At 33.3% G+C, this 18,643-nt stretch overlaps 1 protein-coding gene across 2 annotated transcripts; it reads left to right on the forward strand.

Moving 5' to 3' along the window:
• The first annotated feature begins 972 nt into the window (after positions 1-972).
• On the forward strand, positions 973-8,883 carry LOC126775571 (alpha-tocopherol transfer protein-like). 2 transcript variants are annotated; one of them, XM_050497609.1, is made up of 8 exons: positions 973-1,129; positions 1,477-1,578; positions 3,677-3,845; positions 4,483-4,636; positions 4,869-4,989; positions 6,308-6,439; positions 7,247-7,460; positions 7,918-8,883. In XM_050497609.1, exons 3-8 carry the CDS (start codon positions 3,680-3,682, stop codon positions 8,070-8,072), a joined length of 942 nt encoding a protein of 313 aa, XP_050353566.1. In that variant the 5' UTR covers positions 973-1,129; positions 1,477-1,578; positions 3,677-3,679; the 3' UTR covers positions 8,073-8,883. The 2 variants fall into 2 exon arrangements, with proteins under 2 accessions (XP_050353566.1, XP_050353565.1); XM_050497608.1 differs by lacking the exon at positions 1,477-1,578.
• The last annotated feature ends 9,760 nt before the right edge of the window (positions 8,884-18,643 follow it).

An 18,643-nucleotide genomic window follows, 5' to 3' on the forward strand; every position in this document is an offset into this window, starting at 1 on the left:
TCAACAAACAACAGTGAAAACCAACATAACCAAACTCAAGACGAAACAACAATCCATTTGCACAGCCGAGTTCAGAATATGTCACAACAGAAACAACAAAAACCCTTAAAGAAAGCCAAAGTAGTCGTAAAAACATCCACAACGCATAGATAACGCAGCCAAAGCCACGATGTTTCGCTTCAGTTATTATTCGTAACTTGCTTAGCAACATTCGCTCGAGATAACGAACACGTCCGCACGCTACGACGGTCAACGATGAATCAAGCCATTTGGGCCTTACATGAAGCTAAATATAGTCTTATGTTGGAGCGAGTCCAAAATAAATGTACTCGATACTTGTATTTGAAATTGTATGGGGTGTATCCTAACTACCCATTGATGTACCCAGCATTGTTTGTTCTAGGCAAGCTAGGGTACAATGAGCTAAGAGTAAGAGAGAGAGCTCGCGCTGGTTATCTATATTTTTAAGGTTTTTGGGGGGATTAGTCCACAATGCTGATGTATTAAGTCAGGTAATCTGTGGGCCCAGATAACTATATGTGGCGGAGACATCGGCCGTCGCTGCTGGCAGTGCCAACGGGCGCACCAAGTTGCACAAGGAGGCGCCACTGACGCGCGCGCTGTGCACCCTCAACATTATAGCCGGTATGATGGATGTTTTATTGCAGTCTGAGTGAGCTCACAAGGATAGCCATCTGAACTATATTCTATATAAATTAGTAACATATTTTACATAATATTATTAAACGTGTTGCATTATCGAATTAGGGCAACCTTGTCCTGTAATGATACATGTTAAGTTTTGATAATTAAACAATCATAATAAATAAATTAATAAAAAATTCGAAAAAAGAATTGTAACATAACTAGCAAGTAACTCACATAAAACCATTTCCATGACGTCGCCCTTGTATTAAAAGCGCTTACAGGTATATAGTCTGTATCAAACTACATCAAATATCTAATCGTGATCAAGTCTTATCCATAGAACGTCGGCTTACATGCAGTTTACGTCCTACGTGAGTTTAGCGATATAATCTGTGCCTTGTCAACAAAACTACACACTAAGCAAAGAATTGAATTGAATAGAACGACGGCTTGGAATAGAAAAATATAAAAAAAATCACAGGTTAGTAAATTCGATTACTATTATTCATATGGAATATTATTTTTGTTTCAAAAATGATGTTGATTTTTTCTTATTAAAAACTTATTATGTCAAGGTTGTAAGTTAATTGACTGTTAAGGTATTTAAATATATGTAGGTATTCAAAATTATTATGCTAGCAACGTACATATATTATACATAATTCACAATAAATATTATTTTGTTCAAGATATTGAATAAAATAGACTAATATAGCTTTAGTTAAATTTATTTATTTTAAAATTTCAATTCTTATACAAAAATATAAATTAATTTTAATAGCTTTTATGAAAAGAAATTACCATTTACACATTTCAATTTCAAAACAGTTTTTTCAGATGTATAGGACGTGATAAAGATCCAAGATGTGATCAGTGGCTAGAATTTGAACCTTAACCAAATAAATTGGGTTCAGACCAGCGAAAGAACTGGTGATTTTTCATGTATTTATGTTAATTCATCTCATGAATTCAGTAGCAAAATATCATTGAGTAAACCTTCTTACCCATTTGTGAATTTAGACTGTGTATGTAATATATCCCAGTAATTTCAATTCAACTTAGAAATACAATAATAATTATATCCTGAGACATTATTCACACATGGCCATCTGATCCCAAAATAAGCAAAGCTTGTACTTAGGAAACCAGACAACTGATATACTACATATACTACGTTTCTTTTGTAAATACATACTTATATAGATAATTAAACCCAGATTCAAGGCATACAGACATGTTCATGCACACAAATGACTATCCTAGGTGGATATCGAACCCACAACCTGCGGCGTAAAAGGCAAGTATCTACCAATCACGCCAACCGGCCCGTCGTACATTTGTAAATAGTATATTTATCAATAGTGACATATAATAAAATGATACAAAATGATTTAACACAAATTATAATACTAATAGTCACGATTAGTAGTCAGCAATTCCCTCACATTAAAACTGGTAACCAGTCAGTTAGACTTAATTGGTAGCGACAAACCGGCCCTGGCCAATAAAATGGTACAAAGGCCTTGATAACCTTCAAATAGAATTTTAACATCAGTCTAATCGCAATTAAGAAAAAATGTAATGCTTTCAATTAAAGGCTATTAGAGCTGGCATTAGAGCAGCTGTTTTTATTCTAGTTATGTAACAAGTACATACAAGTATTATAATAACATATAATTCGCATTGTGTTGTTAAATTAAACGTCCATTTATAGTATCTATTATTATTTACTATTTATTTAATTTATATTTACCAGACGATTATATATATATCGTATAATAATGTTAACTATATAATAGTATTATTAATAACCTCTTCCGGTCTGGTAGCTAGGCTATGGACGATTTCAAAGTCCTAAATATATATTTTCGAAATATCTCCTGCACTGTTTGTTTCTTTAAGGATACCGCCGTGATCCAAGGATAGGATGTTCATATTAAAATAGATGAATGTTGAAATTTTAAAAATCTCTTAATGATTTTTAAAATTCATTTAAAAATTATGTATATATATTAGTCTAACTTGTAGTCTAGCCTTTTTTGTTCGCACAACAATACTAAACTGTTTGGCCGTCGCAGTAATACCTGTAGCCTCTATCATAACATAAGCAACAGAGTAACGCCAAAAGCAACTATATACATAAACTCCATTGTATAAAATAATAAACGTTTCAATAGTTAATATATATTATAAATAATATAATATATATAAAATAAAAATTCCGTTACGTGACGTCCGACGGGTGTAAAACATCGAAAACAATGTATTGAATAATTTATAGTTATTAAAATAATTTTTAATTAAAGAAAATCAATAGATTGATATCTCGGCTTATATTATATATATATATATATATGCCGAGATGGTCCAGTGGTAAGAACGCGTGAATCTTAACCAATAATAAATGCGAAAGTGCGTTTGTTTGTTTATGTATTTATTACGCTTTCATGTCTTAACTACTCAATCATCAATCAATTTCGCATACACATTAACAGGGGAAGGACATAGCGGGCCACACGCGGGCGAAGCCGCGAGCGAAGTCTATAGAGATAATAATAACTAAAATTACAGCCTATTTATTTCTGTGAAGGCCTTATGCTCTTAAGTAATAAAGATTTGCAGGTATTTCAATCGCGGTGCTCTTATATAAAAGGATATATTACATATGTAGCAGAATTTTAGTCATATGCATATTAGGTGATCACGTGATAAATGAACCCAAACATATTTACTGCACCTTTACATAATTATGACTTGATTTAATTTTGTTTTTGTTTAATTTTAATGATGCTAATGTATGTATTATTTTATATTAAAATGCTATAAGTGTCATCTCATTGTATGTTTCCATAAAATATAAATTAATTAATTAAATGAAAGCTCCTAATAATGTTTGCAACTCATTCCCGGTATAGAACATGAGTAGAGTGAACGACACAAAAATCATAATCTAAATTATTCTTCCTGCTATTTCGTCTCGGTCGTTAATTTAAGTTGAATACAAAAATATGTATTATTATTTTTTTAGATTATGGAATCCGCATCATATAATCCTTTGCTAAAAGTAAGTGATGAGGAAATAGCAAAGATACGCCAAGATTACAATTTAGACACAAACAAGATCAAGGAAAATTTAGATGCAATCGAAGAATGGTGTGAGAAACAGAATCACTTACGGGAAGCTGTCCAATATCTTGGTACATTTTAATTTTATATTCCATCATAATAATATGTACAGATTTAAAAAGCAAATATGCTCGTATGTATGCATGACTTCCCATTTTAAGTCTTTAAAGTATTCATTAAATATTCAAGTACTTTGTATATTATCCATATACAAATAGGCAAAACCGACATAGTTCAACATTCAATCTTTGTAATTCAATTTTTTTATAAGCGTCAGATCTCAATCTCGTCAGTTTTTATAAACGCTAGTAAAGTTGTTAGCCTCGATAGTTTAGGGGTTAGCTTATAAAACTGATCTCATGATTCAAACTCCGGGTCGGGCTAAAAAAAGTTTATAGAGTTTTTTTGGCGAGAAATTACAATTTTACGTCTTCAAGCCTATCAGCGCCTACCAGCGGGTAGGCGTTGATAGGTATCATCTATTGATGATACTTTTTTATTAAAAAGACACGTTAGATAAATCTACCCACTCATTACGTGCGGAGCAAAGCCTGTTATTTGAATGATTGCTAACTATACCCAGAGGCTTTAGAAAATCGACTCGTAACGGATAAAGCTGACTTTCACATTTAAAGACCACTCAACGTAATTCTATAAAATCTACGTCTTAAGTTATGTATGTGTTTATATTATATTGTATGTTTTCAGGTCGTGATGTCATGGAACGTATACATATTTTAGCAAAAGGTTCTGTTGAAGGTACTAAAATTAAAATTGATAAAATATTAACGACGCGGGGCTTGATACCAGAAATAATGCTTAATAAGTCGTTAGATGAATTTAAAAAATTTCAAGATAATATGTAAGTTGTATTATTTTATTTTTTTTCATTTGTTTTATTTGAAAAGAAAATGACATAGATATTAGTTTTTTTTAATAAGCTTAATTGCAGCTAAATCAGTTTGAAGACGATTTTGCAATTTTAGAAGAGCAATATAAACAATAAACAAATTAATATAAAAAGTCTCCAAGCTGATTTATAAATTAGTTTTTGTTCAATTCTGTTTGTCACTAAAGCGAGATACGATTTTCAGAATTTTTATAACGCTGCCAAATTTAAGTCCGACTTGTCATTCGAGAATATTCGTGTCACAGATAATAAATCCAAATATAGATGATTTCAATTTCTTAACCTACTTAAGATATTGTTTTATGGTAAGTATTTTTATATATATTTTTTTTATTTAATAATGACTTAATCACATGAGTGGTAAAGGAACCAATTCCAAGCCTTTCCAAAGAGGTTTGACTTCAGACTTTCGTCAAAGTCTACTATATTCCACATAAATGGGATGAAAACTGGCGAATGGCGAAGATGAACTAATGAGATATATAAGGTAAAAGTAACAGTCTGATTTCCTAGTGCTCCAATGGTGGCTCCTCGTTGCAGATTTTTATCCGCCACGTGCAGATTTCCCCACGCTAAAAACACGATAGACAAAAATTAAGCACATGAAAATTCAATTTTTCCCGGGTTTTAAGTCGAATTCATTAATTAAGATTTTAATATTGACGTCTTCTAACCTAAACCTAAACTAGGACATCACGGCTCAATCCAAAACAGAAAACATAATAAAATTGTATGTTTATATTAAAAAAAAATCTTATATACAAGTATGTATGTATGTATGGGATTGATTATTGCGATTAAATCAATTATTCGCATTACCTTTTTTCAGATAAATAATATTATCGACGTACCTTGATTGTTCAATGTAAGTGACATTGAACAATCAAGGTTGTACTATGTATTTGCCTCGTTGGTCTAGTGGCTTGATGTAAGGCCGCAGACCCGGAGATTATGGGTTCGATTCCCAGGTCAGGCCAATAAAAAGTCATTGGGTTTTGCTGTAAGAAAATTCTGTGGCATCCCGGTGTTTGGAAGTTGGAAGTGTGTACACCGTTGCTCCTGCGCCTGAACTCTTTCCGGTCGTGTCGGATTTCCGTCCAATTGGATTATGAGAGTGAGGGAAGAGAGAGTGCACATGTGTTTGCGCACACACTTGTGCTCTATAATATCTCCTGCGTAGTTGGCTAATCTCTCTTGAGATTGGCCACCGTGGCAGAAATCGGTCTGGAGGATATTATTACTATGTATTTATATATAAATATATATTTTAAAAGATTATCAATTAATTTATGTTTGGTGGTATAATAAAGCATTTGATTTACGTGGATTGCTATAATATAATAAGCTTGAAGTAGATTTTCATCTGACATATGCAGGATTCCTTGCGATGATTCCCTTTACTATCAAGCATAAGATGAATTAAAAACGCAAATTAAGTACTATTAAAAATTTAGTTGCGTTTGGCCGAGCTTGAAGAGTCACATCACCACTGGGCCATCTCGTCTACTAATAAACAAACGGTATATTATAAATAAGGTTATTATAAATAATTACTTACTACAATTAAAGAAATAGAGGAAAAAATAATTGCATCATAATTATACTCTTTAAAATCCATTCTAGATCGGAGAATACAGATTACATTTTGAATATAGTATGTCTGACAGATTCATCGTGGACTTGAAATATATTAATATGAATATTATAACAAAAATTAATCCAATACTTTTGAAGAAAGGAGAAACCTTATGCACGGTAAGGCAAATATATTATCACATTGAAAAACATATTAACGGAAAAACAATGCAACATATATAACATAACAATCATACCAACACACACAAAACACAAGTAGCACATGACCGTTTAGTTTTTGTATTTAATTATTTTGTATTTAATCGGCGTATCAGTAGAGCTATTAGTTAAATCCATCTTATTTAATTCAAACGAGATTTGACGTTCTCATTTGACGTTCCGCCAGAGCAAGATGCAATCACTCTCGTCTAAAATTTAATAATCTAAATCAAGGATACAGTCTCGCTGGTCACGCTGTCATAATATTAAAAATGGTCGTGGATTTTGATTGACAATAAGCATATTTATCAAAAATTCCAGCGGTCAGTAGGTTGCTTATTGACGTACGACGTATTATTTATTTGTATATTATCATTATTGAAATATACACTCACTTACACTTCTAAAGAAAACAAAATATGAGTAATTGAAAACAGAAATTCTATATAGACATGTACAATTAAAATTCTTTAACAGGAATGATAAGAAAAAGACACAATTCATATTAGATCATTATTACATTTTGTTGTTAGTTATCTTTCGAATACAACTGTTCCTACTATTCGATTACGACACTTCCGTGATAAGATAATAAAAGTAGTTGTGTCGTCGTCCCCCCGTCAGAAACGGTTCTTAGAGATTTTTTTTAAACTTAAAACGTGATTTTAAATTTAGATTTTTATTGCTTATATTAATTCATTCAAAATTAAATATAAAAAAGCAAATTATAAATTATATATAAAAAAAATATTAATGTCTTTATTATAGGAAGCTTATGGAACGAAAATTAAAGGAATTCATTTTGTACATGCTCCGCCATATGTGGATAAAATTATAAATCTATTAAAACAAGTTCTTAAAGAAAAAATATCAAGCAGAGTCTACGTTCACAGTTCATATGAGGATCTGCACAAGGCAATACCTAAAGAAATACTTCCAAAGGAATACGGCGGTGATTCTACAAGCTGTGCTAAATTATCTGGTAATAAAATGAACATTCATAAGATTAATTACGACACATTTTGTGTATTACCATGTTCAAGCACGAGGGATATGACATCTTCGATTCAAGATACGCGGCGTATTGACAGTATAAGGTTTACACTAATTACAAGGAGAGGATGGTTTACACTAATTACAGTGCCAATATGCCACTTGAAATTACTAGTTATATTTTTTAATAATTTTCAATACACAAATTATGCTAAATTTTAATAATAGAAGAGACAGTACCACAGTTTTTTTCGACGCTTTCGGCACCTGTGAGACCCACATCACGTGTTTCATGTCATAAGTTTCATGTGATCGCGTAAATGCGTTTTGAAAGCGAAATAAAAACATGCGTCTGTTTTAGAGTGGAAGATTATGTTATGATAAAAAGCGTTATATTATACTATAGCAATATAAGAATATTTAAAACAAAATCAATTGTTTTACAGAACAGTGGAAGGAATATTTAAAAACGGAACAAGCGAGAAAAATTTTGGACATTTCTAATAAATTGATCAGTGACGAATCAAAGCGATGCTCTATTAAATTCAATGAAGAATATTTAGGAATGCCAGGAACATTTAGAAGACTAAATGTAGATTAAAGTGAGAGAATATCAATTAAATGTTAAGAAAATATTAAATGTACATCTTAGGTTTAAAAAACGAATTCACTGAGTGAAAAAAGACTTTTGCAAAGAAAAGAAGGAAACCAAAATGCGTCCAAACACGTTTTTTGCACAAAGTAGGTTGGTGTATTGCCAAATGGGCCACTTTTTTGTCATTTGTCTATTGTGCCTGTAGTAACGCTGATTGTATTGAACTGACTTTACCGAGTAACGCTGGTTGGTGGTAGAATATATTATGAGATAGGGGTATTCACTCTGGGTTTTACACGAAGTACTGCTACCATGTAAAAAGTTATGGTTTTTCTTAATTATTTCAACGCGTTCAGAGCGAATGTAATGATACCAAGATAATAATATGGTATTTTGAGTTAGTCATGACGCATTTTGGCCGCTTTAATGTTCCATAAACATCGAGTAGAAAACTGCTATCTCTAATACCAGCTATATCTACCACGAGTATGTTTAGAACAATAGCAGTAAGATTCGGCTATTTTTTTTAATAAGATATGTGTAACTACGATCGCTGTCTGGACAAACGTATCACGAAAAAATTGTTATATTTTTATGATGCCATTTGGCATCATAAACACTTTTCTCGTTACATAAATGCATTCATTCTTTGAGCGTTACGGTATATCGTTGCAACGTCATTAGAAGAGTTCTATTAAATAAAGTCGAGGAGGAGATCTGTGATAGAAATTGAAAAGAGCCGAGGTGATGGGATGGGTATCATTTCCTAATGTAACTTGCAACGTGCCAATAAACAGTTATTCATCTGTTGTAATTATTTTACATTTTTTATTCATTTAATCTTATTATTTTTGAGATAATGAATTTAAAAATAATTCTAAAAAAACTAATATAACAAACGCAAAAGTGAATTGTGAAACGCATACTATACACGTTATCAGAGAACAAGAAATTCAGTATCTAACACCTTAACATAAATTTATTGCTTTTTTAAATACATATATCTTTATTGATAATATAGATTGAACATAGTAGTTGAATATTACAATTTGGTTAGTACAAATTGATTTAATTCAAATCAGGCGGGTGTCGTACTGTATTCCTCGCTAGGTTATAAAATAATCTGTATTAAGGAGTAACAGTCCCGTTCCCTTTTTATGTGTTACAAAATTGTTATATACAACATGTTTTTTCTTAAATACTTTCTATAACAATATTAGTTTCAATAGTATAAATTTTAACAAGAATATATGTGTGTTTGTGTGTGCGAGTGTGTGGTTTTCATTAATTAGTTCATTTAGAACAACTATGAAAAATAATAATAACATAAATTATTACTACGAAGAAAATGTTACTATCACTTAACTATTTCCGTTTAATTACAATGGATTAAAATCACGATAAGGTGCCCCCCACCTTTTTTCAATCGCTAGTGTGTGTGTAAACTGCTAGAATATAAATTCTATTGCTGTGCTGAGAAAATTAATAATAGTAAAATTAAAATTAAATGTATCTTCATTCTTGGCCTTTGAAGATAAATACGATTTGTTTATATACAAAAAATAGCACTTCCTCGTGGATTCAACTAAATATAGGGTTAATGATATTATTGGAACTAGAATAGACGTATACAGCAGTGCGTGTTTTTTGTATGTGTGTGTTATATTACGATAAGGGAATGTACCTATGTAAAATTATATTGCTCAGCGTCCATACAAAGTTCGTCTAAGAACCAACTGTTTTAAAAATAATATTTTTGGGTTCTAAAGAACACATATAAATCCTTAAAAGTTTTAAATAACGAACACTTCTAAGAATTTATTTACTACCAATATTATTTTCTATTTTGAGGTTATATTCTTAATTTCAACATGGCTTCAATTTCTATACATTACTAACCGTCGGTTTTATTTGACATTTAGGATTTAATTACTGAATAATTAATAATAAACAATAATAATAGGTATGTAATAATTATCAATGACAACGCGGTTGATAACGCGGTAATCTAATATATTTTTTTACGGTTTACCTGCTGTATCATAGAATGACCATAGTATGTTAGTTATAGTCATATAGACAAAGGTAGGTACATATAACTGTTAATTAAAAAGAAATACCATATATTATTTTAAATAGTGTTATAAGATTTTTGTAACAAATTCTTAGTTGGAATGCAATACTACATACATTATGCACCTTCCTTACTTATTCTCCATTCTCCTCTATTTGTGAGGCCGGAAGTTTCGATCGCTGGGACACACCTACGCACGTGTGCCACAGTAACGTGCGTTTCATGGATTTAAAATGGTGAAGGAAAACATCGTCAATGAGAAGTACCCATAATGTAGTCCGTAAATCATAGGTATATCAAGAGTTGCAGAAATCAAAGTCCGTTAATGCAATTCAGTTGTAAAAAACAGGTAATCGAAAGACACTCAAAACAACAAAAACGTAGAATTTGGTTATTTTTCGAGAATCTAATTTAATCGCGAAACAATAAAATAACTATTAATTTTTATTTTATTAATATGAAATGTCCGTGAAATTCTAGTATTTGAAATAACGGGCATAAAATAAGCTTATAAATATGTTATAAGTCAAATCTCTATTAATTCCTAGGCAAAATTGGACATCTCCTTTTCAAAGTGTAAAATGTGACAAAAATAAGTGTAGAGGCATTATTCAAATATAATTCAAAGTAAAGTAAATTATTAGATAATTACGGTAAACCCTAGCCATTATTGCTTGAAATACTATATTGTAAACAATATTGTTAGCAGTACTACGTGCAATATTATATATTGTGTGAACCAAAACGCACACATACACTTTTAATATTAGACAATATTATGTAAAGTTTATAACAAAACAAAGTACCTCCGATATGATAAGTTACTAGCAAATCGTGCCGGCTTCGCACGGATAAAAAGAAAAATGTAATTTATATAGCATTTGCGTATAATCCGTTCTCAGTGAGCGTCTGCGCCAAGGAAAGTGTGAACTCTGACAAATTTCAAATCGATAACATAAAAAAAATACCGCACTTTACTCAATGTAACGCCTTCCCTAATAGGCGGTAAAGAAAACCGTTTATATTTAAAATAAATTATATAGGTAAAATCATTTAAACATATTATTTATTTATATACTTCCTTCCTTATATACTTCCTTCCTTATATACTTATGGTGTAAATGATATTAATAAACATAAATTATGAGGAAATTGTGTAATTTATCATTTTTAGCATTTTTTATCACTCATTGTGTTAAACAAAACTTCTCATTATGCTTAAAAATATGTGGTATAATTATCAGTTACACGCAATTTCCTGTTATTTTATTTGTAATGTCCCGCTATAAACCCCAGTACCTTTGACATGGAACGCCTTGAACATGGCAATCAAAAGGGATCCACGAGTTTTAGAAAGGCCTATTGCATTTGCAAAGGAATATTGCATTCTCGTGATTGTTATAACCTTTTGGTTTAAGTGTACAAACAGGGCTTGGGCAGTGTCTCAGCGATCGAAACTTCCGGCCTAACAAATAGGTTGGAGAGTACGTAAGGTAGGTGCATAATGTATGTATGCTTTTTACACGCGCTGCGCAAATGACAGCTCGACTTAGCTTTGCTCTATTAAAGTAAAATTTTATAATTCATGATATCGAGTAATATACACATAATTGACAAATCCCATCATTCCCATTCTTAATCCAACCCAAGGCCAATAACTATTGACAATAAGTGCTCATCACCCCCCATAGATACTGATATTGTAACAAATAACCTTGAGAACTAATATCTTATAACCCTTGTACGTGGCTAACTTTAAAACACAGCAATACTAAGTATTGCTGTTTGTTTGAATTGGATTAATGATGATGATGATGAATGGAATTGATTGAATTGGTGAGGAGTGGTAACCACCACGTAAAAAATTATCATTTTTAACATATTAAGGTGTTCGATTCGAATTGCTTACAAAATTTTAAGGACTATGTTTCTCACTTATGTTGAAAAACGTACCACGTTTTTGTGACGTCATTAAATGTATTTTATTTTTTCAACAAATAATAGCGCTATTTATAACAATTGTTTCGTGTGGTTTTCAATTGTTTTACTTCAAAAAACCCAATAATTGTATTGTATCCTACACTTCAATGAATAAAAGTTAAGTAAATAAACAGTCTGCAAACGTCCCACTGCTGTGCTAAAGCTTAACAGAAATTAATTATGAAGACGTATTAAGCACATGAAAATTTATGTTTGATTCCGTAATCTTCGGTTAAGATTCACGTAGCCCACCACAGGGCTACCTCGTCTTCGTAATAAATAATAATTATTATTATTTTGATAATAGTTCTCATCCATTACACCCGCTCTCGGCATATCATACATATATACCTATGTACTAGTCATTCAACGCACACAATCACCATTAAAATTGGCTTTACTTAGCAGGTCGTTTATCGGGCAATTAAACAAGCGTCTTCTTTCGAATGACTAATCAATAATGATGAAAAGCGAGATCAGGGTTTAACTAATAAATCGCTAAGTATTAATAAGTAAGGCCGTATAGTTCTACAATTACAACATACGAACCAGACATGATCTTATCTGTATAATATATTAAAATGAAATATATCTTTTGGTCATTATTTATCAATTTGTAAATAAAGCCGAAATGGCATAGTGTTTAGAACGCGTGAATCTTAACCGATGATCATGGGTTCAAACCCGGGCAAGCACCACTGAATTTTCATGTGCTTAATTTGTAATTATAATTCACCTCTTCTTTACGGTGAAGGAAAACATCATAAGTAAACCTGCATGTGTCTAATTTCACTGAAATTCTGCCAAATGTGTAGTGCACCAACCCCCATCGGAGCAGCGTGGTACATTAGGCTCCAAACCGTCTCGTCAAAAAGGGAGAGGAGGAGTTAGCCCAGGAGTGTGAAATTCACAGGCTGTTATGAGTTACGAAATAAGCCGTGACATATCCATATATAAAAATTCTGTCATGAATTTATAACAGATCTTTTTAATTTATAAAACATTTGTATTACAAAAAACATAAAATGAAAGACATACAAACAAGACTCTAGTTAGAATTTTATTACATCTATTTATATATATATATACATCCTGGAACACTTTTGGCGTCAGGCACGTTGTGCAATGTTACGACGTCCCCTGGATCTGATATTTTTTATTATAATCTTGAAGTGAATATTGCTAAGTTTTTCGATTTCCTAACCGATGATATATTTCTTATTCCTATAACTTTGTTTTCCACGATATTTATCTTGCAGTCGGGGCCAAACATTTTCGAACCCCGAAGCATGTTGATGAAGTTTTGCCTTCCTGAGTCTATTGTCTACAAATTACCTACTGCGCCGACTTTTTCACTTCCAGTGAATTAACGTGCGTAAATGCGGCGTTGCCAAAATTATAATGTAAGAAAGAGGTACAAAGACAGTTTCTTCTCTTTCTTACAATGAGAAATACTAATTTTCGTCCGCAGCTTTGTTATTATTAATAACCATATGTCCTTTTATGTACCCCTGACAACAGGTATGTAATATTATGATGATCGATTAATATCGATTCAGAATATATAGAAGTATATTGTAATTAGACGTCCTTGTATTTTGAATTGCGTTTATATTGTTTGGATATCGATAATTTGTATAATATTGTTAAATAATCAAAGAAAATAGTAAAAAGTAAAAATAAACTTAAGAGTAATAATCTATAATATTCAAAACAAAAATACTGAATCTTTCATTATACCAACATTAGCATGTCGGGGATGCGAAACTACGAGTTTATCCCCTATGATTATGATAAAACAGCGCAATGCGCCTAAAGAAGTTTTCACTTCAAAAAAACAAACATAATTTCATCACAACAATCGTTTTATGTAACCTAGGTTAAGATAAAAACATAACATAATATTTTTAATATAGAACAAAATAACGAGTACAGTGCACACCGAAATTTTCTAAAGTGACTACCTAACTTTTTCTAAAGGCTGTGGTCATATTTTTACTGTGGCGTTTAACTATGTACCCAAATAAGAATTTAAAAACAAAAAAAATGATTATACGTTTTTCGTATTTTATTTTTGGGATTCTATGTGATTTTATTTTAATTAATAATAAATATTTTTAAATAAATTAATTGCTACAACACTGTTACAGTTAATAATCTAATTATTGGATATATTTCTGTTTCGCAAATTAATAATTTTTGACATCTAATTCAGTTAGTTTTAGCAAAAAATCAACATAAGCAATCAAGATTAAGAATATCAAGCAAATTTACAGCTATTTTACTGGTGGTAGGGCTTTGTGCAATCTAGTCTGGGTAGGTACTACCCACTCATCAGATATTCTACCGAAAAACAGCATTACTTGTATTTGCAGTGTTTCGGTTTGAAGAGTGAGTGAGCCAGGGTAATTACAGGCACAAGGGATATAATATCTTATTTCTTAAGGTTAGTGGCGCATTGGCGATGTAAGTGATGGTTAAGATTTTTTACAATGCCAATGTTTATGGGCGTTGGTGACCGCTTACCGCCAGGTTTTAAATATCTATGTGAATTATTCTAAGCTCATAATTTTTGCTTTTGATCGAACAATGTATTTCATTTAATGGATGATTAATAAATGACTTTTCGATGATTGTTGTCCATTGTGACTGTTCGTAGTATGAAACACACTACATGAAAGAAAATTAGCCATCTTTATATCGCGCGATCTGTTAAGTCACTTTTTTTTTTGTAAAAAGGGGATAACGAGCAGGAAGCTCACCTGATAGAAAGTGACTACTACCGCCCATGGACATCTGCAAAACCCGAGTGCTTGCGGGCGCGTTGCCGGCCTTTAAGGATTGAGTATGCTCTTTTCTTAAAGGTTGCTATGTCATATTGGTTCGAAAAAGTCGGTGACGAAAGCTGATTCCACAGAGTGGTTGTGCGAGGCAGGAAATGCCTCACAAATCACGAGGTTGTCAGGATGAAATTTCGAGTTGTAGCGCGATGTCTAGTGGTGAAATTCAGCAGCCGGAACTAATTACCCCGTGATATATGCGATAGAGGATGCAGAGATCGAGAGGTGACAGAAATTCCACCAATCAAGATTTGGTGCTCAATGTGCTCAGTCTTTGCCTTGGAAATAAAACTTTTGAAAGACATACAGGCAGTTTTATTCCTTTTTAAATTCGTTGGTATTTACATCACGAGATGCGAGAGCATTCTCGCTTTCGGCGTGATGCCATTCTGTAGGAGCGACTAAACCGGGGCTGGGATCTGCCACCAATGGGTATTGCAGAGTACGGAATGAAGAGTTTCACTGAAGAACCACATCAGCGACCGAGTCAGCAACGACATCTGAATCATCCGGCGAGAAGCAAATCCGCCCCCATGGATAGGAAGCAAAGAAAGACCGTATCCCATCTCAGTCTGCTGACCTGTAGTACCACACACGGCGGCAGCCCCCGAACCGAAGCCGTGAAGGGCGTGTAATCGTCACTGTACTCAAGACAAGACAGCGGTCCAATGAGCCAAGCGGAGGCTCGACGGAAACATGGTATCCGTCCGGATGAAATGTCAGCAGAAGGTCTAACAGGGAAGGTGTACGATCCTAAACATCTGGAATTCGCGTTGGCGAGGTAACCAGTTGTGTCAGATCATATGCCAAGGCGAAATCAACAATAGATCTCCCTGCATGATCGATGGTACGTGATCCAAGCCATTCGGCGTGGTGGGTGTTAAAATCATTAAGAATAACTGTCTGAGATCTAATGATCTGATAATCTAAGATAAGAGATCTGCTACAGCATGGAATCTGTAGCTATTTGGATATGCTTAACGAGCTGGTCAGTTTCGGCATTACCGCTATGGGACCTATATTGTCACGCATAGATTTGCGTATGACCATCGCAGTCTACACGCAGCCAGAGAATGGATAGGTCCCTCCCTTCAAGGCTGGCGAGGCGACGAGAACAGATATCCTCTCTGACATAAACACACACCCCCAGCCCGCGATACAAAGGAATGTTCCAGCTTATACCCTGGGTAGGAGAGAAATGAGGGTCTCGGTTAGAAAGAGCAAAGCCAGCTTTGCCGTCTCAAGATGGAAGCGAACGGCGTTAAAGTTAGATTTAGTCCCCTTATGTTGCAGAAATCCACATCGAGGGTGGAAGGGGTTGCCTTATGATGCCTGCTCCTGCCCCGATCATTGACGAGCACAAAATTGCTCCCCCCCCCGGAATTCAGAGGGCAGCCTGAGCATCCTCAGGTGGTGTATGTCCTGAGCATGGATGCCCAGAGAGGGATTCTCCACGGCATTCACTAATGGTACCCTCGTGGGCCAGCAAAACCGAATTCTGCACGATCATCAAGTTAGGAGGGTGTGGGGGCATTGGGCCTCCGGGACTTTCCCACGCCGAACCAAGAGAGTGATACTTCCCCGGGCGCGACGTCCCATTCGGCTGTAACCTGTAAGCATGCAGCGTGGCACTACCACTAGGAAACTCGCTTTTCCGGTCATTTCCATGCGGGCCATGATCAGGTCATTTGAGAATAAGTATAAGTAAACAAAAATATAAGTTACATCGATAAGAGGATCAAAAGAAGTTTAACCTTATTTAAATATATTTTTTTTATTCCTTTTAAAAAAAACATACGAACGAAAGTTTTATTAACACATTTATGTGTAAATAGGTACCTGCTTTTTAATGACAAATTATTATATATATATACCCGAATAGTACTTACTTAATTACCTAGAAACAATTATCTCGAAATATAAAATATGTTAAAGGCCACGCCCACCTTAATTCGTTTTTTAAAATATATTATTAATGTTATATAGACATATAACATTGTTCAAAAGTGTGTCCATATCTGCAAAGATAATCATTTCTAACAAAAAAACACCAATCTATTTCGAATAGGTATCTAACTGTACTATAGTGTAAGTTGGCAGTTACAGAAAATCAAACTAATCTGAATTAAAATTATTTTCTACTTTTTTAAAAATGTTTCTTCTACGAAGTCTTCCACATATTTTTAATAAAATATTTCGATTTTTTTTCGAATTCGAAGTATTGCGAATTACTATGGTTTTTTGAATTTTTTAACCGAACTATTAATGAATGAAGCGAGTTGGTAACGTCGCAATCTTAACGTAGTATTTGGACGCCAAATAAGCAGATAATTCGTTATTGCTGAGCGTATACGCGGCATTAATATACGCGCTGCAGGAGCGCCACACCTCGGCCGTGAAATCTTTCGGAACTTTTGATTATATTTTTTCAATCTTTTTACCAACATTTTTATGTCCAAACATTTTTATTCTACGGGTAGCTATCCTAGCTACATAAGGACGTATTTGCAAACGTTCGTAAAAATGGCGTCCGATATGCGGACGTCAAAAGTTAAAAAAAATATGCAAGATGCAAAAGCTAAAACAGAACTGCAAATTTCTGGAGTAGGGATTCAGACCGATTTCGGCCACGGCGGCCAATCTCAAGAGAGATTAGCCAACTACGCAGGAGATATATAGTGTGTGCAAACACAGGTGCACTCTCTATTCCCTAACTCTCATAATCCGATGGGACGGCAATACGACACGACCGGAAAGAGTTCAGGCACAGGACCAACGGCTTTAAGTGCTTTCCGAGGCACGGGAGTGTACACACTTCCAACTTCCACACTCCGGGCTGCTACTGAGAATTTTCTGACAGAAAAACCCAATAACTTTTTATTGGCCCGACCTGGGAATTGAACCCAGGACCTCCGGGTCTGCGGCCTTATATCAAGCCACTAGACCAACGAGGCAGTTATATATATATAAATTACTTAGTACATGAAGTCATCGGCCCGTTATCAGCGTTTGGTTATTAGTCAATTAGTTGTATCGACCAAAACAAGTCGCTTGTGGTGTTAGCAGTTACACCTGAAACAAAGCAAAATGAAGATATTTTGTGAAGTAATTATTTGTATTATTTTTATGAATGCGGTGATAGATGGACTTATTTCAGACTCCGATAGTAGAATTTTGTTTATAGATAATGATTCGATTGATTTAACATATAGAAAAAATAAAAAAACAAGTGACGAAGAAGTAATTTCAATAATTGCAAACAGAAATTTAATTGATGTGCGACCAATCTGTCCACAGGGATATGTGAAGGTTGGTGGATGGTGTGTTCCTAAAGGATGACATTTAAAATTAGAAGGTTTATTTTTCAAGTGATAAAAATTACAATAGTATGTTCTCCTACGTGACAAAACAAAACTATTATTTATGGATTTATGAGAGAAAATTTAGAGACTATTTATTTATCGTATACATATTTTGTATTAATATTGTTAATAGATATAAAGAAAAGACAAAATTAAAGTGAAATTTGTATATACAAACAATTAAGTTCCTGTAAGTATAATTGTATGTGATTAATGAATGTTTGCTGTTTAGCTAATATTTATTGTCTAATGGGATAGTGCACGCTGAAACTGCCTGTAATAAGAACAACATTTACGATGATAATTTCAAAACGTAATATT

Source organism: Nymphalis io, chromosome 18 (genome assembly GCF_905147045.1).
Source record: "Nymphalis io chromosome 18, ilAglIoxx1.1, whole genome shotgun sequence".
Lineage (NCBI taxonomy): Eukaryota > Metazoa > Arthropoda > Insecta > Lepidoptera > Nymphalidae > Nymphalis > Nymphalis io.